Source organism: Mixophyes fleayi, chromosome 2, assembly GCF_038048845.1.
Source record: "Mixophyes fleayi isolate aMixFle1 chromosome 2, aMixFle1.hap1, whole genome shotgun sequence".
NCBI classification, from domain to species: Eukaryota; Metazoa; Chordata; class Amphibia; order Anura; family Limnodynastidae; genus Mixophyes; species Mixophyes fleayi.
In genome coordinates this window covers 316,116,606-316,143,104 of record NC_134403.1, presented here as the reverse complement: position 1 = coordinate 316,143,104, position 26,499 = coordinate 316,116,606, and the positions used below count along the sequence as shown (strand labels likewise).

At 42.8% G+C, this 26,499-nt stretch overlaps 1 protein-coding gene across 1 annotated transcript in view; it reads right to left on the bottom strand.

Annotated features, from left to right (window-relative positions):
- The window catches only part of MKS1 (MKS transition zone complex subunit 1), a 36,709-nt gene that overhangs the window by 7,402 nt on the left and 2,808 nt on the right, over window positions 1-26,499 (bottom strand). The window contains exons 4-14 of the mRNA XM_075196655.1: window positions 23,316-23,471; window positions 21,945-22,042; window positions 20,767-20,895; window positions 15,616-15,720; window positions 15,028-15,136; window positions 14,526-14,582; window positions 5,097-5,139; window positions 3,732-3,794; window positions 2,868-2,938; window positions 716-785; window positions 533-637 (exon numbers count right to left, since the gene is read on the bottom strand). Coding sequence (XP_075052756.1) covers window positions 533-637; window positions 716-785; window positions 2,868-2,938; window positions 3,732-3,794; window positions 5,097-5,139; window positions 14,526-14,582; window positions 15,028-15,136; window positions 15,616-15,720; window positions 20,767-20,895; window positions 21,945-22,042; window positions 23,316-23,471 — 1,006 coding nt within the window. The remainder of the gene's footprint in view (window positions 1-532; window positions 638-715; window positions 786-2,867; window positions 2,939-3,731; window positions 3,795-5,096; window positions 5,140-14,525; window positions 14,583-15,027; window positions 15,137-15,615; window positions 15,721-20,766; window positions 20,896-21,944; window positions 22,043-23,315; window positions 23,472-26,499) is intronic.

Genomic DNA, 26,499 nt, shown 5'->3' with positions numbered 1-26,499 from the left:
AAATACTTGATAGCTTATTTGTACACTGAAATTTAAAGTTGTTTATTTGTGTGCTACATGAAAAAAACAGTCAGTATTTAACTTGTGTGCAAAATAAACTAATTTACACCCCTTGCACTGTAACATGGTTTTGTTTAGAAAGCTTACTCAAATTCTTGCCTAAGTTCCCTAATGAATCAGGCCGATAGTGCTTTATTGTTGGTCTGTTCAGAGCAGCTAGGATGACATAACCACCAGCCAGCCACCCAAAACCTGCTTTTTTTTTTATAAACATAGTACAAAGAGCAATAATGGGCTGCAACCAATTGCCACAAATCAGATATTACATCTCAGCAATCTAGTGTAGTAAGACTAATGAAAGCCTAAACCAGAATGGTTGCAATGGGTTACAGCACATGGTTTGCAGTATTTTATTAAATAAATAATAATGTAATAAAGGACAATTAGAACATAGTCACATTACTACTGATAGGACATTCAGAGCTTGCAATGTATGTGCGTGAAAACAGCGTCTTTTGGTCAGTTTACTTGCCTGGGGTTTGTGGCAACACAACATATCCATATCCTTCAACTCGATACCTCTGCCAAAAGTCCAGAGAAAGGACCTCAAAGTACAGAACAGGCCATTGTGGGACATCTAAAATTAACAAATAAAAATGTAATTTTACGTTTCTGGTTCAACTGGGACTAGAATAATTTTCTTACTTTAACTTACCCTCAGACTCCACCTCCTCAGACAGGGATAGCTCAAAACTGAAAGGATAGCTGAAATATGCCACATTTTCCTGGGGGAAGAGCGATCAATACAATGGGTAACAGCGGTCCCAGAGATCTTAGGAACAGAATTCATTAGACAAAATGTTGAGGAGTACACTTTAAAAAGCTAAACTATATTTTTTCATTGCTAAGATGGGAACTTTCATGTTTCACAGACAGGAAACATCTCCAACTGCATAGTGACTTCATTTGAAAAGGCATTCCATGAATATGTAAATTTATGACCACACCCACTTCGCTTTCCTCCAATGCAGCCAGGGGCGGGCTGGCCCGGGGGGCAGCGGCCCAGGCTGCTATTAGGGCTGGGGAGTAGGCCGGCCGCCCCCCCGGATGCAATATTACACATTTGTAACCGTGGCCGCATCTGATGACATCAGATGCGGCCGCGTCAGCGGACAGGCGGCCGCATCATCAATCAATGGCCATCCCTCTCCCAGCCCGCGCCTGTCTGCAGCCTTGAGTCTCCTGCAGAGAATCCTGCATCCTCCTCAGGTAAAGACCTAAGCTAAAAAATCTTGCTAATATTGCAACATGAGGAGTCAACATTTGGATGCTGAATTAGCAGTGGAGGTTTGAGGTGCAATAGGTGGAAAAGGTTGGCATATATAATATTTAATAGAACCTCAAATTGGTTGTCAAAAAAGAACCTTTCTACCATGCACAGGCTATAGCATAGCCAGGATACCTAAGCAGGACCTCACCCCTGTGGTTTCTGTACCTGGAGTCAGTACATGATGTTGGGCGTCACATACGAAACATACCAAACTCTCAGGTCCTGTTACTTACCCCTTTGCTGTCTTTCTAAGCTGTCCCTGCAGTCCACAGGCTTTGCTGGCCTCGGATCTCTTTGCAGGATGCTGCCCAGTCTGTTTCCACTCCAGAGATCCCTCTAAAATCAGTTCTGCCATCTTGGATTCAGTCGCCTGGTCTCCCTCAGCCAGTCAGAGTACTGCTTCAGCTCAGCTGACCGCAGCCTCCAATCAGGTGATAGCAGTTAGTATACAAGAACTTCCTGTAGCCCTAGCCTGTTGCCAGTGCAACGCTGATTCTACAGACGCCAACCTGGTTCCCAGAAGTCTGCAGTCTTTTCAGTTATTACTGCTCAAACAGTGCAATCGGTAATCCAGTTCCAGTCTGGTTTTCTTTGCTAAATCTGACCACCATCTTTCTATTACTCACCTCTAGCCAGTCTGTAGTGCCATTCATATTCTCCAGTTTCCTGAACTCACAGCAACCACCATATGTATCAGTCCTTTTTCTTCCATGCAAAGGAACCTAAAAAAGCCACCCACCTATTTTGCACAGTCACCAGTTCTGCTCCAGAGACACAACCCAGCCCAAGTACATCATCATCATCAGCAGCTATTTATATAACGCTACTAATTCCGCAGAGCTGTACATAGAACTCACTCACATCAGTCCCTGCCCCATTGGAGCTTACAGTCTAAATACCTTAGCATAGACACACAGACAGACAGAGACTAGGGTCAATTTGATAGCAGCCAATTAACCTACTAGTATGTTTTTTGAATGTGGGAGGAAACTGGAGCACACGGAGGAAACCCACGCAAACACGGGGAGAACATACAAACTCCACAGAGATAAGGCCATGGTCAGGAATCAAACTCATGACCCCAGTGCTGAGAGGCAGAAATGCCAACCACTAAGCCACCGTGCTGCCCAGGTACAGAAAGATCCTCAGGCGTGACATTAAAAAGGTGCAAGATAAAAGGTCACAGGTGTGGTCCAATCATTTCCTCTGAGTGCTCCAGTTTTCTCCCATAATCCAAAAACATTCATAGGTTAATTGGCCCTGGTGTGTGTTTGTGATGTAAATAAGACCATAAACTCCATTGTGAGCCTTCTCTCTTGTTGGATTGTTTAATCCTACATACTCAACAAGGCTGTGCAAGCAAATGGATAAGATTCATCTACTGGAAAACAGTGATACAGCTTTTGGTTCATTTGCTACACATTTTTCCTGTTATGTACATATAAGAAAAAAAAAAAAATCAATAAAGTGTAGCAACTAAAAAGGACGAGGTGGAAGAAAACAAAAATGCCCGTGGTGAGTGAACATGGGTACTTACTCTGCCAAGTGTCTTCGATCTACAGCTTTGGGTCACTCCTGAAAGGTCCTGGAAGTCAGGACTCGACCAGTCTGCAGAGGGAAAAGATTGAAATAACATGCAATGTAAGGTTAAAGGGAGCGCTAAGTCACCAATGGCTGCTTTAATATTGGTCGCTGATAATGCATCTGCCTTACAGCAGCCACACACACATTTCCCACCAGCTACATTTGTTATTCTAATACCTTATGTGTCAGTTGTTCCCCAGATCATTAATACTGTACGCTCAGTTGGGCAGGGCCAACTTTACCTTCTATTTCATGTTATTTAGTTGTGTCATGTTGCACTCAATGTACAGAGCTGTGAAACATGATGGCACTCTATAAAGGATATTATTATTATTATTATTATTATTAATATTAATAAATCATAATTTCACATTATCTTCCATGGCAGCAGTCCCAGCACAGAACAAAGATGAATATCTCCTAAACCGTGATTCTCCTACTAGGGGCAGATTCAACTCAGAAAATATCCGTGCAAGGTGCCTCCGGAACGGGCATAAGACAAGTCTCAGACAGTGACATTTTCTGACAAAGTAACGCTGATTTCTGCTCCTGTCCCATAGAGGTGCGAGCAAAAAATTTATGTTACTTTTTACCGTAGTAACAGTAATAAAGCACCACTGCGATGTTCTGCGGAAGTCTGAGGTGTTTTATTGTACACCCTGATTTAATGTCACTTAAAGCTTTATAGACAGCACCAGCTGGTGCTGAACTACATCTCCAATTTGTTCCCCATCCTCAATGTAAGTATTGTACATGAAGCAGTAACATACTTGCATTGATGCTGTATACACACTCATTCTCTACATTTGATACTTACATTTAGGCAACTCCATGAAGAAATGCACATATAGATTATCATGGTCATATTCCTGTGCAGACACTGTGGTAAAACAAGATTAGAAATATTATACCAAACTTTTTCTGTTGAGTGTCCTACATCCAGCCTGCAAAGAAGTGTCCCTGACCCTTGTACTGGAGATATATACTATAGTGATTTAGATATTATTTTATGGACAGCTGACTATGTATTCACATTTTAACAATTCAATAATTCATCATAAATTAAATACCTGCCACAGAAATGCTTTTTACCTCTCTAATCCACCTCCTTTGTCCCGTGTAGTATATGATGACAGCAAGCAGACAGCAGACATTCTACTAATGTATTTAACCACAGCGGTTTCAGAAAGATGAATGATTGTTTCAATTAATTTGTTTGTGGGGGAATAATGAGAACACTGCCTAAACAAGAAGCAAATCGGGCAGCACTATGTTGGACGGAAGACTGCACTGATCAGATGGCCATCCAGGACCATCCAATTAGAGGCTCCATGCCTCAACCCGTGTGCAGGTTCTCCAGGCAGCTGTGCCTATAGACCTGCATACAGCAGCAGTCCAGGTGGCTATATTGTAGGCAACACTGGTACCAAGGCAAGGTAACCGCTACAGTACTAAGCAGGAGTGGTACATCAATATGGAAAATACAATAAATTCCCTTTTAAGCATTCAGTTACACAAACAGCAGAGGCAGCCAGGTTAAAAAAAAATATTTAAAATTGTTCTAGTGCAATATAGAAAATTATTTAATGTTTATACATTCTCTTGGTATGTTTCAAACTCATTGTTTTGTTTTGAAAAAAACCCTAATAAAAATTACTTTAAAAAAAAAAAAAAAAAGAAAATTATTTAAACACATCTTAATATTTGCCATGGGCAACACCATCCATTTCTTTTGCATCAGTATTCAAAGTGTCCCCCATAGTGTCTATGCCTCAGTGATGTCATAACTTCCTAGTAATTTGATAAGAAGCAGTCACAGATTGCATCATCTCATTGCTTCCTCTTTAGCTCCTACAGGACAGCTCCTAACATGCACAAGCATTAGAATTTAAATATTCTAAATCAGGCCTGTCCAACCTGCGGCCCTCCAGGTGTTGTGAAACTACAAGACCTAGCATGCTTTGCCGGTAGACAACCAGTTGATAGCTGGAAGGGCATGCTGGGACTTGTAGTTTCACAACACCTTGAGGGCCGCAGGTTGGACAGGCCTGTTCTAAATGACAACAAAGAGCATATTATTGCATTAGATGCTTAAACAAATAAATATACCATATAGTAATATAAAAAGTGGCAAGTAACAGAACTTAAATTAAACACAAATTGAAAATTCTAATTCACTCACCAATCTCTCCATTGATAAAGACCTGCAGAGTGCCAGCAGGTGGCTGTAAAACAAATTAAATAGAATTTTTGGGATTGAAAACACAAGTGTGGGTATCCAACATACCAATAATTTCTATCCCCAACAGAGGGCGCCATTTGCCACAAAGGGCATTCTTTGGCACTGCTGCACTTGTATGCTCCTCCTAGTACACCTAAAGTGCACGCTATGCTCTTGGGAGAAGTCTCTACAGACTAAAAGTGCACCTAGGTGTACGGAGAAGCAAAAATGTGTACTGGGTAAAAATGCGAGTGTCCCACTTCCTCCCACTATAGACCATCTCTCATATAAAATACAACCTTTACATTTTTCCTGAAACACTGCTTGGTATAGACACATTTATGTCTTGAATTAATCATGAAAGCAAGTGGGCAATGGAACCAGGGCCAAACTGGGACTAAAAAAAAAAAAATCAGCCCTGGCATTTAAAGCACACAGGCCCACTATGTATGATATTGTTGTACAAAGCGCCTATGGAGCATCAGAAAAGTGCATAAAACCATAATGTTTAAAAAAAACAAATACAAAAAAATGATATATGGTTAAACTACAATGTATAATGTGTCTATGCTATTTCCCCATAAATAAGATTTTTTTTGACGTAATGGCCATAGTAACTTATTGAATCATAATATGCTATATGTAAGCCACAGCATCAAACCAAAAATAACTTTAGTATTTTATATAACAACTAAAACTAACATGTAAAACTTAAACATTAAACAGAACTGCAATAAAGCACCTACAGTGGCTGGACAATGAATTAGGAATTTTGAAATGGTTTTGTATTTTTAAGATTTGTACCTCAAAAAATAGTGACTATATAGTAAATACGATCTGATTTATAGTCTTAGGTTTTTGATACAGGGAGTAAAATGGGGAAAACTTCGGATATCAGTCCATGAAAAAAGTGTGAAATAGAGGTTTCGCTTCAACATTCTGGTATGAACGCAGGTGGAATTGCTCGCGCTGCTAAATGTTCACTTCAGAATGTAGGGAGAATTAAGAGGAAGTTGAAATTAGGACAAACAGTAATGGCAACAAACCGTTCAGACTGCAAAAGCAGTTATAAAACTACGCAGAGAGGACAGATTGTTCAAGAAAATTGCAACTGAGAACCGAAACTTGACAACCAATCGTGTGATGATTATGTGGGAGGAAGAAGGAGCCAGCGTTTTTTTAAAAACTGTTCAGAGGCACCTTGCAGAGTTTGGGTTTAGAGCTTGTCGACCAGTCAAGGAACCAAAGCGGACACCGGCAATGAGGAAACAACACCTAGCATGGGCCATTATTTTATCAAAATTTTATAAGAAACTAAAAAATTCCTAATTCATTGTCCAACCACTGTATTTACTGCAATTCAATCAAACATCAGCAGATCCTCCAACATGACCCCTTCCACCAGGTACAAGAGTCTATGCTCCTGGACTTCCCACACCATCTATGATTGCAGGCACCTTAGCTGTAACTTTTATTAGGTATATTTAACAGACTGAAATTACCTTCAGGTATTAAAATAATCCAAAGAGACTTCTTTGGAAATCAAACGGTAAGAATAAGTAATATCTAAAGAATACAACATTGTACTGAATTATATAGTGGTATAGTTATAGTTATTTCTTCTAATCTCTCCAATGTGGGCGAGGAGTGATATAAATGTAGTATCCTTTACATATACACCACTTACATGTAGCATGTCCTGACCACTAAGTCTAAAATGTAACAAACTTTATATAAATGAACTACTAATAAAATACTAATTTAGATTTGAAAATATGTAAGTAACTTATCTGAACTAATGTTTTAGGATATATTTTACCACTATAAACCTAACAGGTCGGCCCACCCATCAAACAATTGGATCTGTTCAATTTAGCTATCCTATTTGGTTTGCTATAGACAACTAAGGTATAGGTCACATTAAGTGTTCTCTGAGCAGTCACAGTAATTGCTCCTAACAACTGACAGTTACATAAGAATGTACCTATCTTTCCCAAAGGAATGACATCAAAGAAAAAAAATACCCTTTGCAATTACTGAAAAAATTATTTTCACAAGTCTCTCATTTTGTGAGTGAATACATAATGAAAAAGGACAGAAAAATCTAGTGCTGCGCTTATCGGGCCTGATTCATCAAGGCACGAATCTCCTGTTTTTGTGAGTATAGTACTCAAAATCACTCTGAGCAAGCCCAGTACAGATACCTCCGCGAAAGAGAGCCACGGTCGTGTACGCAAGCAATGTCTGTGTGACAGTGCGTGTAAGGGCACTTACTACAGTGTTCGACTTGGGGAGTGGACTTGATGGGGGAAGGCAGAGCCGTAGCGAGGGTGGTGCGGCCGGTGCCCCCGCCCAGGGCGCAAAGTCTAGGGGGCGCCACGGCCCCCCCCCTGTTATTAAACAAGTCACAGCCCCAGGTACACATCTGGGCTGATGCAGAGTCAGCGCCGCAGATCGCAATATAAGCAGTGCGGGGAGGTGGGAGGCGCCATGCTGCAGAGGCACTCCAGCCTCTATTGCCACCTTACAGTCAAAATACACTAAGGAGCTCCTGTGCAGTTCAACACAGGACGCTCCTACAAGAAGCCGATCTGCCCGCCCACTTTGTGTTGAGTGACAGCAAGCTGAAAGAGGCGCCCCTCCCCCGTGGTCAGCCCTTCAGCTTGTCCAGCACAGCAAGCTGCCTGCTACAAGTATCGAGACTGCTCAGCAGAGGACCCTCCGCCCCCTGGACAGCCCACAAGCTTCTGTTGCATTTTTCACCAGCCTGTACTCCAGCTATGTAGGTAAGTAATAACCAGCATGTGTTTCTTACCCTGTCTCTCTCTTTGTATTTGAATCTCTCTCTCTCCCCTTCCCCCTATCTCCCCCTCAGCCTGTGTGTGTGTGTGTGTCTCCCCCTCAGCCTGTGTGTCTCCCCCTCAGCCTGTGTCTGTGTGTGTGTGTGTGTGTGTGTGTGTGTCTCCCCCTCAGCCTGTGTGTGTGTCTCCCCCTCAGCCTGTGTGTGTGTCTCTCTCTCCCCATCAGCCTGTGTGTGTATGTCTCCCCCTCAGCCTGTGTCTCACCCCCCCCCTGAGCCAGTGTGTGTCTCACCCCCCCTGAGCCAGTGTGTCTCACCCCCCCCCTGAGCCAGTGTGTGTCTCACCCCCCCCCCTGAGCCAGTGTGTGTCTCACCCCCCCCCGAGCCAGTTTGTGTCTCACCCCCCCCCCCCGAGCCAGTGTGTGTCTCCCCCCCCCAGGCCAGTGTGTGTCTCCCCCCCCCCTCGAGCCAGTGTGTGTCTCCCCCCCCCCGAGCCAGTGTGTGTCTCCCCCCCCCCCGAGCCAGTGTGTGTCTCCCCCCCCCGAGCCAGTGTGTGTCTCCCCCCCCCCCCGAGCCAGTGTGTGTCTCCCCCCCCCTCCGAGCCAGTGTGTGTCTCCCCCCCCCTCGAGCCAGTGTGTGTCTCCCCCCCCCCCTGAGCCTGTGTGTCTCCTCTTCCCCCTGCCCCCACCCCCCCAGCCTGTGTGTCTCCCCCCCCCCCCGAGCCAGTGTGTGTCTCCCCCCCCCCGAGCCAGTTTGTGTCTCACCCCCCCCCCGAGCCAGTTTGTGTCTCACCCCCCCCCCTGAGCCAGAGTGTGTCTCCTCTTCCCCCTGCCCCCCCTCCCTCAGCCTGTGTGTCTCCTCTTCCCCCTGCCCCCACCCCCCCCAGCCTGTGTGTCTCCTCTCCCCCCTGCCCCCCCCCCTCCCTCAGCCTGTGTGTCTATTAATTTAACAGGAGTAGGACTATTCATTTATTGGTGACTATTAATTTAATGGGAATAAGGGTTATTAATTTATTGGTGGGGCTATTCTTATACTTGTGGGATGATTGTGGTGGTGGGGGCTATTAATTTAATTTATTACTGGGGATTTTGGGGTGTGTTTTCATTGATGGTGGAACAGAGTTGGTGTTGAATAGGGCCTATTTGTGAAATGGGAGTGCTCTTAATTTAATGTTGGTTGGAAGGACTGGAAATATGCCTTTTTTAATGTAATTTTGAGAAGGAGACCTGATTATAAAACATGGGTACTTTTATTTCATGTCAGGGCTGGTTAGAGGAAGGAGGCCTGGACTATTCACTTGTTGCTTTGCTTTCCTTTCCTTGTGGTGAATATTAAAAATATTTTTTCCAAACAGGGCCCCAGCAGGATCCGGACAAGCATCAAGTGAGCGGAAGATGACAGCAGCAGCTCCATGTGGTCATACTACAAGAACAGGTACGAGAAACTTGTACAGGATTGGAGACCAGTCCAGTACTTGTAAAGTGCTAGGCGTATTCTCCCCCACACAGGGCCGTAACGAGGGTGGTGCAGGCGGTGCCGTTGCCCAGGGCGCAAGGCCAAGGGGGCGCAGCTGCCGCCCAGTACCTGACTCCATACCTTGAAGAGAGAGAGACTAACTTACAAGAGCTTGGTGCTTCTGCCCTTAAGTTCCACCGACAGGAAGCTCGTCATTTGGAACGCAAGTTTGCGTTCCACTGTGGGCAGAAGCACCAAGCTCTTCTTTCTCACAGACTCACAGACTGGATACTATAAAAGACTGAAAACACAGATGGACGTAAGAAAGACAAAGGAATATACTCGTAAATATAGATCGGCACGTACGATACAGGGGATAGTCATTTTAAGTTGGAAACACACTTTGAATTTTTTTTCCTAAGTGCTTACTTTTCTTTAGTTATTTACTGTTATAATTGTACAATAATCCCACCGTTTCTCTTGCTGAGACCCCCGCCTTAATGCCAGATGCATTCTGTATAAAAAAAGAGAGAGGGGATCATTTTAATGGACACTCGTGCAGTCTGAAAACAAAGATGGTCTCTTTGGATTTATAGCGCAAACCAACTACACAAATCCTTATTTTAACTACACTAAAGTGATTTAATGTGGAGATGCCAAATATAAAGGCATCATTCAGTCTTTCTTGTTGCCCTATATCCTTGTTTTAAAAGAACACCTCAGTGTTTTGTTTTCAGTATTCACATCAGCGATAGCAAACCAGTATTTCATGATCTCTTTAAACTTGTTTTCAGCATCTTTGCTGCTTTATAAATTAACAATTGTAAAGGGCAACAGAACTTTATCTATCTATCTATCTATCTATCTATCTATCTCTCCCTCCCTCCCTCCCTCTCTCTCTCATCACTCCCTCTCATCACTCCCTGCCCCATTGGGGCTTACAGTCTACAATTCCTTAAGACACAGTTTTGCTGCTCTTATTTCAGTATTAAGTGCATAAAAATTAGAATACCTATTGCTATATATTTTTTTGCATACTTTAAATGGTCATATTATATATATATATATATATATATATATATATATATATATATATATATATATATATATATATATTAAGAATTGTTTCAGTAAAGTGCTAGCCACACCCACACATTATGTTTGCCACTCCCACTTAGATGGGGGGCGCCGGTGCCTTGTCTCGCCCAGGGCACCAAGATGTCTAGTTACGGCACAGGGGGAAGGGGCGTTTTGCTGTAGTCAATGCACAATAGGGGTGTGGCAAACTCGAGAGCACGCAACTACGTCCAAATCAATCTCTGCGCACGTCAAAATTATTTGTTTTTTTGCCTTATCTGTTGCTCCAGCTACAGGGCTAGTCTAAGTCCCTATCAGAAATGATGACAGTCTCGGATGCATGCTGTAAGGTGAGTTTGCAATCACGAGCAACTGTAACATTTATTTTTATGGTCAGTAGAACATAATAAATGTATTTCATTAAATAAATAAAAAACACTTTTCACTGTTTTATCATTAATGCATTTATTATTACCATGTCACATTGATTAAAAACGTTTTATTGCCCTGTGTTCTATTGAGAATTTATAATCTACATAGGGATTGGACGTATCGTGCAGATTCTTGTGTAGTAGAGCACAGCAGACCCTACACCCGAATTCAAGAGGGAGTCCTCAACTGGTTACGTTCACAGAATATGATGAATGCATGCTCGAATGAATCAGGTCCATTATCTCCAAACTCCCATTGTCCCATAGATTGTAAGCATGCGAGCAGGGTTCCCTTACCTCTCTCATTAAAGAGCATCAATCTTATAATAATCTTAACTAGCGATCGCAGTGTGCGTTCACTTAGCCGCTGATACCATATTTCTTCTGGTGAAATGAGGAATAACATAAGACCAAACACCACACATTTTTTAGGATCTGAACCATAAATATCTTTAATGTAAATTTATCTTAGTATAAATAAATTTTAAGTCTTACTAATAAACTGATGCGAGTTGGAACTTTATTAAATGTGTACTATTTACAAATGTAAGTGTAAATGTAAGTGTGTGGGTTGTTTACCCGTGCGATTGCGCTATTAGCGCAGTGTACTAATCGCAACCGCACGGTAAACAAATATTAATCAATTTAGCCAACTTCATCCAATTATTTGACTTCGACAAATGAACCATGGCTTCCTTTCTCCCCAGAATTCTGCAGAGTTTCCAGTTCGATATGTGACTACTATGGAAACCAGTCACATGGTACATGATGCAGTGAGCAGAGTGGCTTTGAAATGCCTCTCTGAGCTTTGTCTACATTGAAAAATCACCCCCTCTTTCTCCCTCTGCCTTCAAAGAACACAATGAGAGATATTCACTTGCAGAATATCTCGCCATACTTGTCTGCCCTTCAGAGATAGTTTGAAAAGGTGATAATGATTTCTAGAACGACAGGTAAAAACGACCACCAGATGCGTGCTTAAAAAGGTACTTAATTCACTGTTTAAAGGAAAAAACATCTAGGTGGGATTGGTGCTTCAATAAAGACAGTCTCAATGTCCCTGACCTCTGATTAATTTCAGACATAAGTGAGGCTAAACCAAGCAGTACTTTTTGTTTTGGAGGAAGGGGGTAGGATAAAACATTTTATTTAATGAGAGGGGTGTTTCTAAAGAGGTAGGGTTAAACTAATCAGCTTTGTAAGAGAAAAAAAATGAAAAGGTTAAAACTGTGTGGTCCAGAGTAGGTTGGATTTTGATGTGTCGTTCCACTTTGCGCATTTTACAGAGAACAGACAACCTGCAAAACTAGGTGTGGATTGCCTTTACACGGCTGATTCCAAAGACTGAAATAGGTGTGCACCTTAAAATACACTTGGTGGAAAAGTAAATGGACAATTTTTTGTAGTTCACAAATTAACCTTTTTATCCAGAGAATCCCAAGTCCCAAACATTTCTTTTAACAGATCCCAGGTCTGTATATATTTTCATTGACAAATAGGGATACGTCAAGTTTTGCCTTGCTTTTCTAAATGTACTTATTTGTTGCTCATTAGGATTTTGTGTATTACAATCATCTTAACAGTGATTTGACCCAAAAAGTAAATACAAGGAAGGCGCATAGTCAGATATGTCACAACATTAGAATGGTTAGGGAGCCATGGCTCTCAATATGGGTGAATTTGGGTAACATCTGCCATTGGGCTGACTCCCATTTTGTGTCCTTAAGGTGAAATTACATTTTTCTCATCAGAGCCTTCTCATAATTCTCTAGTGTTTGAACCAACAGTATATGTGAATAAATAAGGTCCAACTTGGGAAGTTTTTTTCTTGTAAAATTACATGAGTAACATTTCTCTTCTCCATACTATTATTAAGTATTATTACTCCCAAGAATGTGACAATATATATTTTGAAAAATATTGCGATTGCAAAAAATACTATACATACTAACCTCTATAAAAAAATATTAAAAGAAAAGAAAAAAAAAGTAAATAGTTCACCACAGAACAACAAGATTGAACCAATACAAACATTATACACAGTGCTGTTAGCTTCGTCTTGTGGGTTTGTCAACATGTAGGCAATGCGGAATAGCTACATTTTACAAATGAGATATATAGATTATATATATATATATATTATATATATAATATATATATATATATATATATATATATATATATATTAGATTATATATATATATACACACACACACACACACACACAAGTTAACCCGTGCATGATACTCATGCATTCTAGTCAAATCAAGCTACTTAAGGTCTTAAAAAGGTTCTTGTCATGCATTTGGACCTAGCCCAGGCCTCCTCAGGGGAGGAGCGTTACTTCCCAACGCAAGCAGCCTTTTTAATGTGTGTTCATGAGGTAAAATTACCTCACGAAAATGAGTTTGACCCCTCAACTCGTAAATTTAGCCTTTACTACCCCTTCCACGGGGGGAAGGGGGATGATGGAAGTTAACGGACTTGACTATTCTAATTTTTTTGTCAAATAATGTCAGTATACCAAATTTCAGGTCAATTGGATGAGCCCTTTCTGAGAAAAATAGTTTTTTCCCACACACACACACACACACACACACACACACACACACTCTAACGCACGCCTCTACACATGTGTGTTCATGAGGTAAAATTACCTCACGAAAATGAGTTTGAGCCCTACCAAATTTCAGCCCTTTTTGAATTTTTTTTCCCCACACACACTAAGAATTTAGTAGGTCAGTGTATAACTCTGCCCAGCAGGTGGGCGGTGCAGCTTGTTTTTTTTTTTTTCCACACACAGACAGACAGACGCCACTAAGCATTTATATATTAGATTTTATATATATATATATATATATATATATATATATATATATATATATATATATATATATATATATATATATTTATATATGGCACGAGCCCGCTACTGCAGAAGCACACGCGAACAACTTCTTCCTTTTTATGTAGTTTTATTGTCAGGATGGTAAATGTTTTGACACCGTACAGATTTCACAGCAATTCTTGGAGACCCTAAACGCTAGCTAGACAACGCTCAGCTCTCTCAAGACCAGCCAGCTTCACCAGCACTGGTCTCTATGCGCAAATGATACAAACAAGCTTTTATACCTGATACTCCTCCCCCAGCCTTAGCTTGATGGACAGGTGACACACCCACCTTCTCTTTAAGAGGAAACGCCCATCACTGGCTCTGTTTGCACTAACAGACACACCCTGTCTGTTTGCTGAGAGGAAGGATTTCAAATCATGTAAGTTTAACCAAACTTAAACTATTGCTTTTCATACATAAGTCTTTACATTCAATCTAGGTGCATTACTGCACAAATGTTTTACTCTACTTTCCTGCTTTCTCTGCATATTGCCAGCTAAATGCCTCCTTTTGTTATATATATCTGTGCCTCAGCCCTAAATTAGAAAAGACCATACTTGTGTTACACTTGGTTATGGAATAGGTGAGGTTACAAAAAATATTTTCTAAATTCTAGAGTGTGGTGTTGATCCTGTGCCCACTAGATCTATAATGGTAGATACAGCTTTGGGACTGCAATTTTAATACTTTCAGATAAAACAATAAATACAGACAAGTACAGCAGATTAACTCACCATCTCAAACTCCAAGCCCACCAGACTGTTCAGGTACTCCCTATGCCGGCTGTATAGCTGAGGAATAAGCCAATGAATTCAAGGATATTGGAAGAACATAAAATTCAGTGATCATATATAAGGAGCTAGTGATTGGGGCAAGTTAAATTGGATCTATCAGCATGAGTTAATATTGAAACAAACACACACACACACACCAAAATTGAGCCAATTACTCTGGAGATGGTTCGTTCTTCCACATGCCAGGGCAGAAGTGAGAGGGGTTGGACTGAGCTCATTCTGATAGTTTAACAAGAAAGAGGTTGTTTATAGAGGCAGAATTAACATGAAATCTCAGATTATGTGCACACAACAAACTGCTAATCCATTTCTCCTCTGTGGCGGTTTTTTAACAGGTGAACTGAGGAGAGATACAAGTATAGGGGACACAGCTAACAAATGCATGACAGAACAAGGATCACCTAAATCATCACACAGTTTGTAGCATTTGTTTTCTACTCACATCCTTGTAGAGATTCTCTTCCTGCTCCTGGTCTTCTTTCTGGACTGACTCAGACACATGCTGAAGGGTGAATTTCCATAGCTCACGCTTGTGACCCTCGAGTTCCAACCTAAACAGGAAAGGTGGAAGGGGGGTTACTAACTGTAAATCAGTCCCCTAAGAAATCTACATACTTACACTAATGAGAGAGTGGGATACTTAACCCCCCAATGTTAATATGTGAAATTATATATGGGATAATGTTAGACCCAAGAGGAAGGCACTCCAAGCGATAGATTATTGTGCTTCATATTCTATTCTGTTACACTATATAAAGAGTGAAAATATAACCATTCATTATAAACGACAAATCTCCATGCCAACTCGGTTTTCATGTCACTGGCGATGTAAACAGATATCGAAATGTGTTGGATATTCAGTCATGTGGCTCAGATGCTGTCACTCCCTTCTCTGGCTCAACTACGGTTAAGCCCCACTTTTAATTTAATCATGTATGTGCATTTGGTTTTATACATATTGATGTTAATAAACATACTAGAAGTCAACAGGTGCACCCTGTGAACTTCTGTTGTAGAATTTTCTCATTACCTGTATGGCCCCTTTGTCCCAGTTACGTCAGGTTTCAATGTGATAACTCCATTACTGTCTACGCGTATGGTACAAAGAACATGTTCATTCTCTCTGAATCCCAGTCTGTAAAGAAGTAAGCATTAGCTACACAGCCCTAGATAGTCAAAGGCAAACTAATATTTTATTTCAATAATAAAATGGAAGCAAATAATATTTCTCCTGTAACTGTGTAGGTAGATGCGTCCTGATCTTTTCAATTACTGTGAGCGAATCTAAAAGACAATACATGGTGCATGGGAAATTTAAAGATACAGGACACATATTTAAATTGTTTCTCCACCCAAAATTTCTTCTTTTAAAATAAATTGTGTGGAAAGCAACGCTCTTCAAGATAACAAAAATAATCTATATACTTACTTTCATGCTCCTGTGCTATCACAAAGTCAAACTCTCCTTCATGCTTGTGGGGGCTTCAGTCAGAATCGCAGGACATCCCCATGTCAGATTACTATACAAGTGCTCGATGATGTTGGGTGGAGAACTCTTTTAAGAATTGGTAAATACACTATACATAGGGCAGCAGTGACACTTTTTTTTAGTCCATGCCCCTTTCTCTTTACCCCACATCTGCTATTACTTATTTGCTTTTTACACAGTTCATATTTACTTTTTTATGTAGTAGACATTTAAAAAAAACATACAGGACCCCATTCATTATGTAAATTCCTATACGTGCTGTATTTTGCATAAAATCGCCTGTGCATGCCCAGAACTGGACCATATGCCAGTGAACGAGCAACATCCAATTAATCTTAGAGCGCAAGGGACCCTCACTACAGCCTACGATTTCATGGGCAGAATGAAGGGGGGGGGGGGGGGGGGGGGGAATGCGCGTATTCACATTGTCAATGTACAGTAAGGGCGTGACAAGCTCGAGCGCACTCAGCAACATATGGTTCAGGCTTTGGGCATCTCAAAAGGTACACGTTTTTCTGTCGTATCACTTGCACCAGCTACAGGGCAGGTGTAGGTGCCACTCAAGGTCGCGTATACATGCTAGAACATGTGTTTGCAATCGGGATCAACTGTTAAAATGCATTTTATGTATAGTAGGCATTCATAACAACCTAATAAATGTATTTTTAATGAAGATATTTTTACAAAAAACAACATTTTTTTCTTTGAATGTTGTGTCACTAATGACTACTTTATTATTATTATTATTATTATAGGTAACAATAATTTTTTTTTTTTTCCTGTGCGTTCTTTTGGCACTTTATATTCCACATATGTATTGACCATGAAACTGCAGTGTGTTGTCTGTTAGAGCAGAGCGACCCTAGACCCATATTCAACAGAAGACGTATCTTCAGATCCGTTCCTTGTTGAATACGGACGTTCGTATGCCCGATTTACGTGCGTTTCCCAGAAGAACAAAAAAAACAATGCAAATTGTGTGTTTTGCTTGCCTTAATGAATCAGGCCCACAATGCTTAACCCAGACTGGACAAACGTAGCCAAAAGGTTAGGAGTCAGCCATTTGGCAATTGCAAACATAGACTTTTTATAGGGATAGGCCTATGTATGTTGTAACAGCATTATTCCCAACAATAACAGCAAAGGATTGATGGAGATTGATAGAAATACATATTTTAACAGCTCAAATAACCAGCATAACACATACAGCCTGTGTCCAACACTTTATATCGCACTTACACCACCGCACCCACACACTGCCTACACCAGCCTGGGCGTGCCCACATTCTGCCTACACCAGCCTGGGCGTGCCCACACACTGCCTACACCAGCCTGGGCGTGCCCACACACTGCCTACACCAGCCTGGGCGTGCCCACACACTGCCTACATATCTGTCATGTTGAATGCTTATTACTTCTTCATCCACATAACACTGCGCTTCTAGACACAATTGCTCAGCGCTCTTACTACTACTGTGCTAAGTGCCAGACCGTAATGGTTCCCAAAACATTCACTGAAGATCTCACTGCAGAAGTATAAGGGAAATGCAATATCCTTCTATATTCATGGCGCTTTTCTCATTCACTGTGAGATTTGTCTTACCATTTAACTAGTACACAATGATCCAGCATTGGACTGTTAAACAGGCTATCTAATCAAAATATAATGTCATTGTGACAGGATGGACCGACTATGTCTCCATGTCTGTTGTTGCTGGGAACCGGCTGGGCTTACTTTGCCATCATCCCCTTTCGTTATTCTGAATACGCCCCTCCACTGGGCTCCGTTATGGCGCCCAGAACCACATTCCTTCTGTGTAACTGGGCTGGTACCCTGGACCGCTTACTATGGATCAGGGCGTTATGGATGGATCCCCCCTTAGCCTATCACAATGGCCAAAGATGCTGGGTAGCGGCAGAGCGGTGGTACTGGAGAGCTGGGTCCAACCTCACAAACAGCCGGGGAACGGATTAGATTTAGGGTCTAATCTGCAGGTCACAGGATTACAGCAATATTGAAGAAGTTGTCAAGCAGGGTCTTAAAGCAAAGAGTGATGTTTTATTTCGCTCAGGTGCCCTGACAAGGACAGTTCCACTGATTAAAAGGTATCAGTGGTCAGGTCAGGTCAGGTGGTACATCAGAATGATACATTTCAGACTGATTTGGACACAGGCTAATTTTAGAATCACGATGCAATGTGCATACACAAACAAGAATTTACACAAACATGAATTTACATGTATTGCAAAGCTAACAATATTTACGCTTATCTGTAATATCTTAAAACCTTGCTGTGATATCCTGCATCTTACAGTGGACAGCAAGTCTAATTACATCTTCCTATCACCCTCACACATCAAAAGGCCTGATTAGCATGAGCCCTTTCTTCCAACAGTTGCAGAATACACATTCCCAAAGAAAGGTATAAACCCCAAACAAGTCATTTCCCCACATCACGATACACAAAAGACTTTCTAAACAAAGGCTCATTGTATCAGATATATACATCAGAAATAAGGCATTTCATTTAGCAAGGTTAAAAGAGAAAAATAAAATTTTCTACCCTCGTCTCAGAAATAACGATTTCCTATATCAAAATATACACAATATCAAAAATAAGTGCATTGGCAATTATACAAATAAGCGCCATGCGCTATTTCATTTAAATAAATTTATACCATAAGTTATTTATAAGTGATCCAGTCACAGTCATGTCTACAAAATTTTGTTGTGACTGCATTAAAAGTCTAGAAATCCTGGCGGCTTTACCACATAGCTGTGCTCGTGAACGGCTAATCCAGTGGTTCCCAAACTTTTGCAGTTTGCGGCACCCTTAGAGTCTCCATAATTTTTTCAAGGCACCCCTCCAAAATAATTACCGAGCAGTCCCGTTTTATATGTAGTTGGGTCAAAAAAACGTAATAAGTATTTAGGTCAGGACAGAAATACTTATTTAGTTGTATGCAAAAATAATACACATAAATCCAAGGGAAAAGAATATTTTTATATTTTTTTTTTCAATTATATTTCTGTCAAAGAATAGTTTACAGCTAACTCACACTGTGCCCCCTCTGCATCGCCACACACTCTGCGCCCTCCTTCATCGCCACACACTCTGCGCCCTCCTTCATCGCCACACACTCTGCGCCCTCCTTCATCGCCACACACTCTGCACCCTCCTTCATCGCCACACACTCTGCGCCCTCCTTTATTGCCACACACTCTGCCCCCTCGGCAGCCCGGGGGCCAGGATGAGAAGAAAAAAAAAAACAAAAAAAAAAAAAACTTACCAACCCGGCAGCGCCCGGGACCCAGCATCCTCCACTGACAAATTGTGGCTGGATCACTTAGAAATAACTTATTGTAATAATATATTTAAATTATTAGCACAGTGTGCCAATTTATATCTTTGCAAATGTACTGATTCTTGATACTGTGTATTGTAAAGGTACTTATTTTATTATATTGTATAGCACTTTGTATAGGAAATGCCTTCATTTCTGAGGTATTGATTTGTAACTTCTGAGACAGGAAGTCATGATTGGATTTGTATAACTTTTTAAAGAAAGTCCCTCATGTTAATTAGACATTCAGTGGCCAACACGTTTGTTCAGCCTGTATACACAGCAGGGGGAGCTGCTGCCTCTCTGTCTATTTGGCTTGTATCATGCATCTCAGATCCTGTTCAAATAATCAAACAAAAGGTTTTAGGATTTAACAGATAAGTGTAAAGTATAAATTGCATTTAAATCCATGTTTGGGGAAACATATTGCACCCCGATACTAAAAATAACTCAGACTTCTTGAGGCCAGTAAAGAGTTCAGGGGGCTGGCTTATCCCCTGCTAAGCTGTGTCCAAAACTGTATAAAACAGCACTGGTTTGAACTGAAATGTATCATTATTGTTCCATCTGACTTTCTGATCACTGGTACCTTCAACCAGTGTGAACTGTCCTTGTCAGAACACCTGAGCTAAATAAACATCACTTGCTTGAAGACCTGCTTCACAACTTCTTCCCTGCTGCAATTTCCTGTGACCTACAGATTAGACCTAACTCTAATCCGTTTCCGGTTGTTCTGAGGTTTTGACCCAGTTTACTAGTACCACCACTCTGCCTGCTATCCAGCATCTCTGGCCAGTATGATAGGCCAGGGGGATCCATCCACAGCAACTCTGATCTATAGGAAGAAGTCAGGGGTACCAGTCCAGGTGCATCAGCAAGGAGGTACACTAGCAGTGACAGTTACCCAGAAGGAACGCGGTTCTGGGTGCTGTTAAGGAGTCCAGTGGTGGCAGCAGCTTACGCCCCTCCAATTACGCAATTGGGATAAAAAAAGGGAACAGTGGCAAAGTAAGCCCAGCCAGTTCCCAACAACAACAGACAGGGTGGCGTAGGCGGTCCATCCTGTCACACTAATTAATTCCAGCCATCTCACAGGTAGACAACTCCAATGTGTATCAGATGTAATGAAGAAAATATAGATTTGGCTCTAATAACACACAGAAATATGTTCAAACATGACCCACCACAGATTTCAAGGTGCCCTGAGAGTTTCTGCAGTTTACAGACAAGTCCTAATTTTTTATTGCAGCTGGATTACCTGAATCCACTTTATTTAAAGATGCTGCTATAAACTACTCAGTGAGTGGTTCAATTCAGTATAATATAATAGTGAATAAACAGACTCACTTTCCGCTGGGTCCTAAGTCTGCCATGATGTACATTGTCTGCACCGGAGTATTTATAATGTGATTATTCTTTATGAACTCCTCTGAGGGCTGCCATGTGACAAGACGATTACTTATCCCAACTCCATCCCTAGAAGGTAAAACGGTGGTTAGAGGTAAATAACACTCACCATCATGGATTAGTAGCATACAAAGCACTAAATATGCCTTACAAGCTGCAAAAATAGAGTACCACTGTGTACATATTGTTTTATGACATCATGCTGCCGAGCCCCATTCCCCACCAAAAAAACTATTTTGACACATCTTGGTGAACAAGGAAGAGGACAGGATAGGCAGTCTATTCTTTCAATGGGACACCTTTTACTCCAAGTAGACGTACTTTATATGGGAATGATCACCTTTAACAAATATCAATTTAACAAAAAAATTAACATTTACAAAGGTGACACATGTAATGAAAAACATAAAGCCGAAAAAGGTGACACATGCAATAAAGACATAAAGCCAAAATGTCCCTTTCATCATCATCACCATTTATTTATATAGCGCCACTGATTCCGCAGCGCTGTACATAGAACTCATTCACATCAGTCCCTGTCCCATTGGAGCTTACAGTCTAAATTCCCTAACATATACACACACACACACACACACACACACACACACACACACACACACACACACACACACACACACACACACAGAGACTAGGGTCAATTTTGATAGCAGCCAGTTAACCTACTAGTATGTTTTTGGATTGTGGGAGGAAACCCACGCAAACACGGGGAGAACATACAAACTCCACACAGATAAGGCCATGGTCGGGAATCAAACTCATGACCCCAGTGCTGTGAGGCAGAAGTGCTAACCACTAAGCCACCGTGCTGCCGTCCCTTTACTCTCATGAGTTATTATAAGACATAAATGAGTCTGCAAGCTGATGGTAGGTTGGACTATGGAAAGACATATTTGCTTTTGCCAGTATAGACATCAGCAATCATCATCATCATCATCATCATTTATTTATATAGCCCCAGCAAATTCCGTAATGGTAATGGCTGCAGACAGAAGGAGGCGGTACATCCCAATGCGCAATGTGGCTGTGCAACTTGTTTTGCTCTCAGCGGATAAATAGGCAAAATTCGCAAGTTATCCTTATTGTATGTGATCACTCACAATGTTTTTTTGTCTTGCCGTCGTCTCCTGATATTTGCCATTCGCTCTACTAGGAACGAGCGGCTCTCTTTTTCAGAGGTGGTTACTGATTGACAGTGCTGTATAAGGAAGGAAACAGTGCATATTAAAAAAAATGGACTAGTCTAGAAAAACCATTTCCAATATCCTGACAAGAAGTCAAGATTTTAATCAGCTGACAGATATATATTATATTAGTTAAAGACCTCCGTACTGTAAATTATATAGATATTGTAAGTCACTGAGGAGTCACGCGACCAATTAAAAGCAGAGGCTGAATGGCCTTATACAAGTCACAGAAGAAGTCTCTGAATAACAATCCTAATAATACACACATATTCGTAATGAACATTGGAGGGATGACATACGAACTTTGAATTTTAACAGATATAATTTACAAGAGATTATACATGACTTGTGACAACTTTTACTAAGAAATACATTCTCAGCAGATATTCAGACATAGTGATTAAGTAACGTTCATTAGTGGCAATCCTTCAGTGATGTCACTAGGTTCTTATGAATTGATAGGCTGCATTCTCATGAAGGTCTGCCCCCACTGGGCCATAGTTATGAACTGCAAAATGGCCAAGACACAAGGTAAAATTATCTGTGGTGGCCGTTCACCTCAATTTGTGCATTTTCACCTAAATTTCCGCCAAAGTACATACGTTTATGGAGCAAGATGGAACTGTTCATTGAGTAACAGAGGTATGCTGCTGACCACTTATCTCTACAAGCAACTGCTAACAGCTCAGTTGTGTCGCTAACTAACCAATGTTATGATAGGATCTCCTGGAAACTCGTCATTAAGGGGAGGCATGCTTGTTAATGAAAACAGTTCACATGCGTCCCCACTGTGCCTTTATGAGGCATCTCTGAATATCTGCCAAGAGTTTCTTTCACAAGATGTAAGATGGCAGCATTTCGAATGATGCTTAAGGCAATAAAACTAGGTAATTATTTTTTTTTTCATGCCTCATGCTCATACTTGCCAACTCTCCCGCATTGTCCGGGAGACTCCCGCATTTTGCGAGAGTCTCCCGGACGAGTGTGGCAATCTCCCTGATAGGAAGGGGGAAAAATTTAGTTTAAACGCCGCGATTCACCCGGAATCGCGGCGTTTAGCCCCGCCCCCACTGTAAAATGACGCGATTTGCGTCATTACGTCACGGGGGCGGGGCCAAAATGACGCGATTTCGCAGCCCCGCCCCCTGCACGCCCACGTCCCAGCCGGCATCTCCCGGAAAAAGAAAAAAAAATGTTGGCAAGTATGCTCATGCTGCAGTGAGTTTGTTGTGTGTTTATGGAACAGACTTTGTCCTGACATCACATTTATTTGGCTAAAGTTACCTCTTCCAGGTTTGTGTATCGATCATAGTCTGTATAAGTAAAGATACGTCTGTTTTTCCGTCCTCCACTGCGCTCCAGAGATAGTATGTCTTGGTGATATTGACGATCCAGAGGGGTCTGGCAAACAGCCTCATTCTTGTACAGCTCATATTCAAACTGGAGGCATATGGAGAAATTGCAGCAAAATGTATATAAACCAATATACTTATATGCTGCTTGCAAAGACTAAAAGAAAAGGATTTTTTCTAAGTGTTCTACATTTCATATGCAACTAAGACTCATGCTCATAGTACAATCTACACCAGATATAAATCCATGTTCATTGTAAATTCTGCCCAATACACATGCATTCTACTACACCTCAGCCACATATGCACACTTGCAGCACATGCAGGCATTTCTTTTTACTTATATGCACATATCACAAATAAAGCATCCTTCTAGCCCGGCGGTTCCCAAACTGTGCGCCGCGGCTCCCAGGGGTGCCGCGGCGCTGTCACTGGGTTGCCGCGGGCCAGACATAAAAAAAAAACAAAAACACATAAACTTACCAATCCGTCGGGCGCCGGGACCCAGCAGCCTCCTCTCTCCTGCAGCTGTCACTGAATATCGATGTCAGTAACAAGCTGCAGGAGAGAGGAGGCTGCTGGGTCCCGGCGCCCGACGGATTGGCAAGTTTCTGTGTTTTTTTTTTTTTTATGGCTGGCGCCTGGCGCGGGGCAGAGTGAGAGGGATCGTGGCAGAGGAGGGGGACAGAGGATGGTGACAGCGGGACAGAGGAGGAGAGCAGAGGTTGGTGACAGAGGAGGGGGACAGAGGATGGTGACAGCGGGACAGAGGAGGAGAGCAGAGGATGGTGACAGCGGGACAGAGGTTGGTGACAGAGGAGGGGGACAGAGGATGGTGACAGTGGGACAGAGGAGAAGAGCAGAGGATGGTGACAGCGGGACAGAGGTTGGTGACAGGATGGTGACAGCGGGACAGAGGAGGAGAGCAGAGGATGGTGACAGCGGGACAGAGGTTGGTGACAGGATGGTGACAGCGGGACAGAGGAGGAGAGCAGAGGATGGTGACAGCCGGGCAGAGGAGGAGAGCAGAGGATGGTGACATGCTTTATTTTATCACAAATAAAGCATCCTTCTAGCCCGGCGGTTCCCAAACTGTGCGCCGCGGCTCCCAGGGGTGCCGCGGCGCTGTCACTGGGTTGCCGCGGGCCAGACATAAAAAAACCCAAAAACACATAAACTTACCAATCCGTCGGGCGCCGGGACCCAGCAGCCTCCTCTCTCCTGCAGCTGTCACTGAATATCGATGTCAGTAACAAGCTGCAGGAGAGAGGAGGCTGCTGGGTCCCGGCGCCCGACGGATTGGTAAGTTTCTGTGTTTTTTTTTTTTTTTATGGCTGGCGCCTGGCGCGGGGCAGAGTGAGAGGGATCGTGGCAGAGGAGGGGGACAGAGGATGGTGACAGCGGGACAGAGGAGGAGAGCAGAGGATGGTGACAGAGGAGGGGGACAGAGGATGGTGACAGCGGGACAGAGGAGGAGAGCAGAGGATGGTGACAGCGGGACAGAGGTTGGTGACAGAGGAGGGGGACAGAGGATGGTGACAGTGGGACAGAGGAGAAGAGCAGAGGATGGTGACAGCGGGACAGAGGTTGGTGACAGGATGGTGACAGCGGGACAGAGGAGGAGAGCAGAGGATGGTGACAGCGGGACAGAGGTTGGTGACAGGATGGTGACAGCGGGACAGAGGAGGAGAGCAGAGGATGGTGACAGCGGGACAGAGGAGGAGAGCAGAGGATGGTGACAGCCGGGCAGAGGAGGAGAGCAGAGGATGGTGACAGCCGGGCAGAGGAGGAGAGCAGAGGATGGTGACAGCGGGGCAGAGGAGGAGAGCAGAGGATGGTGACAGCCGGGCAGAGGAGGAGAGCAGTGGATGGTGACAGCGGGACAGAGGTTGGTGACAGAGAGCAGAGGATGGGGACAGAGAGCAGAGGATGGGGACAGAGAGCAGAGGATGGGGACAGCGGGGCAGAGAAGGGGGACAGCGGGGCAGAGAAGAGGCACAGCGGGGCAGAGAAGGGGCAGAGCGGGGCAGAGAAGGGGCACAGCGGGGCAGAGAAGGGGCACAGCGGGGCAGAGAAGGGGCACAGCGGGGCAGAGGAGGGGCACAGCGGGGCAGAGGAGGGGCACAGCGGGGCAGAGGAGGGGCACAGCGGGGCAGAGGAGGGGGACAGTGGGGCAGAGGAGGGGGACACAGCGTGAGAGGGGCAGTGGAGGGGGACACAGCGTGAGAGGGGCAGTGGAGGGGGACACAGCGTGAGAGGGGCAGTGGAGGGGACAGCGTGTGAGAAAGCAGAGGAGGGGGACATTGTGAGAGAGGGCAGAGGAGAGGGGACAGCGTGACAGAGCAGAGGAGGGGGGACAGCGTGACAGAGCAGAGGAGGGGGGACAGCGTGACAGAGGGCAGAGGGGGCAGTGTGAGAGAGGGCAATGTGTCTGGATGCAGAGGGGGCAGTGTGTCTGGATGCAGAGGGGGCAGCGTGCCTGAGGGCAGAGTGTCTGGATGCAGAGGGGGCATCTTTGCATACAACTAAATAAGTATTTCTGTCCTGACCTAAATACTTATTACAATTTTTTGACCCAACTACTTCTAAAACAGGACTGCTCAATAATTATTTTGGAGGGGTGCCTTGAAAAAAAATTTGGAGACTCTAAGGGTGCCGCGAACTGCAAAAGTTTGGGAACCACTGTTCTAGCCTCACAAAGGAGCACATTTAATCTCATTTGTTTATGTTGCAAAATGTTCTTTAAACTGAAACATAATTACATTTAGCAAAAGTCATATCTGATTGTTTGACATAGAATTCCCATCTGCACAGATTGAATGTGTGTCTGCAAAATTCATTTGTTTTCAGATATACTGAAATTCAGAAATTAATTCCCACCATGGCCAGTGTTAGTGATGTAAGCATAATAATGGGTTGCCGAGGAAAGAATTACATGACTCCACTCCGAAAAAAAATGTATATGAAGAGTAAAATGATAAAATGACATAATTGTTCTCACCATATATTTACAATGGGACAGAAGCCTTAGGCTACTCTGCCAGCATGCATAAATTGCCTTAGGGTAACAGTGCATTAAATCATTACCATCTGCTGTTTGGGGCACATGCACTCAA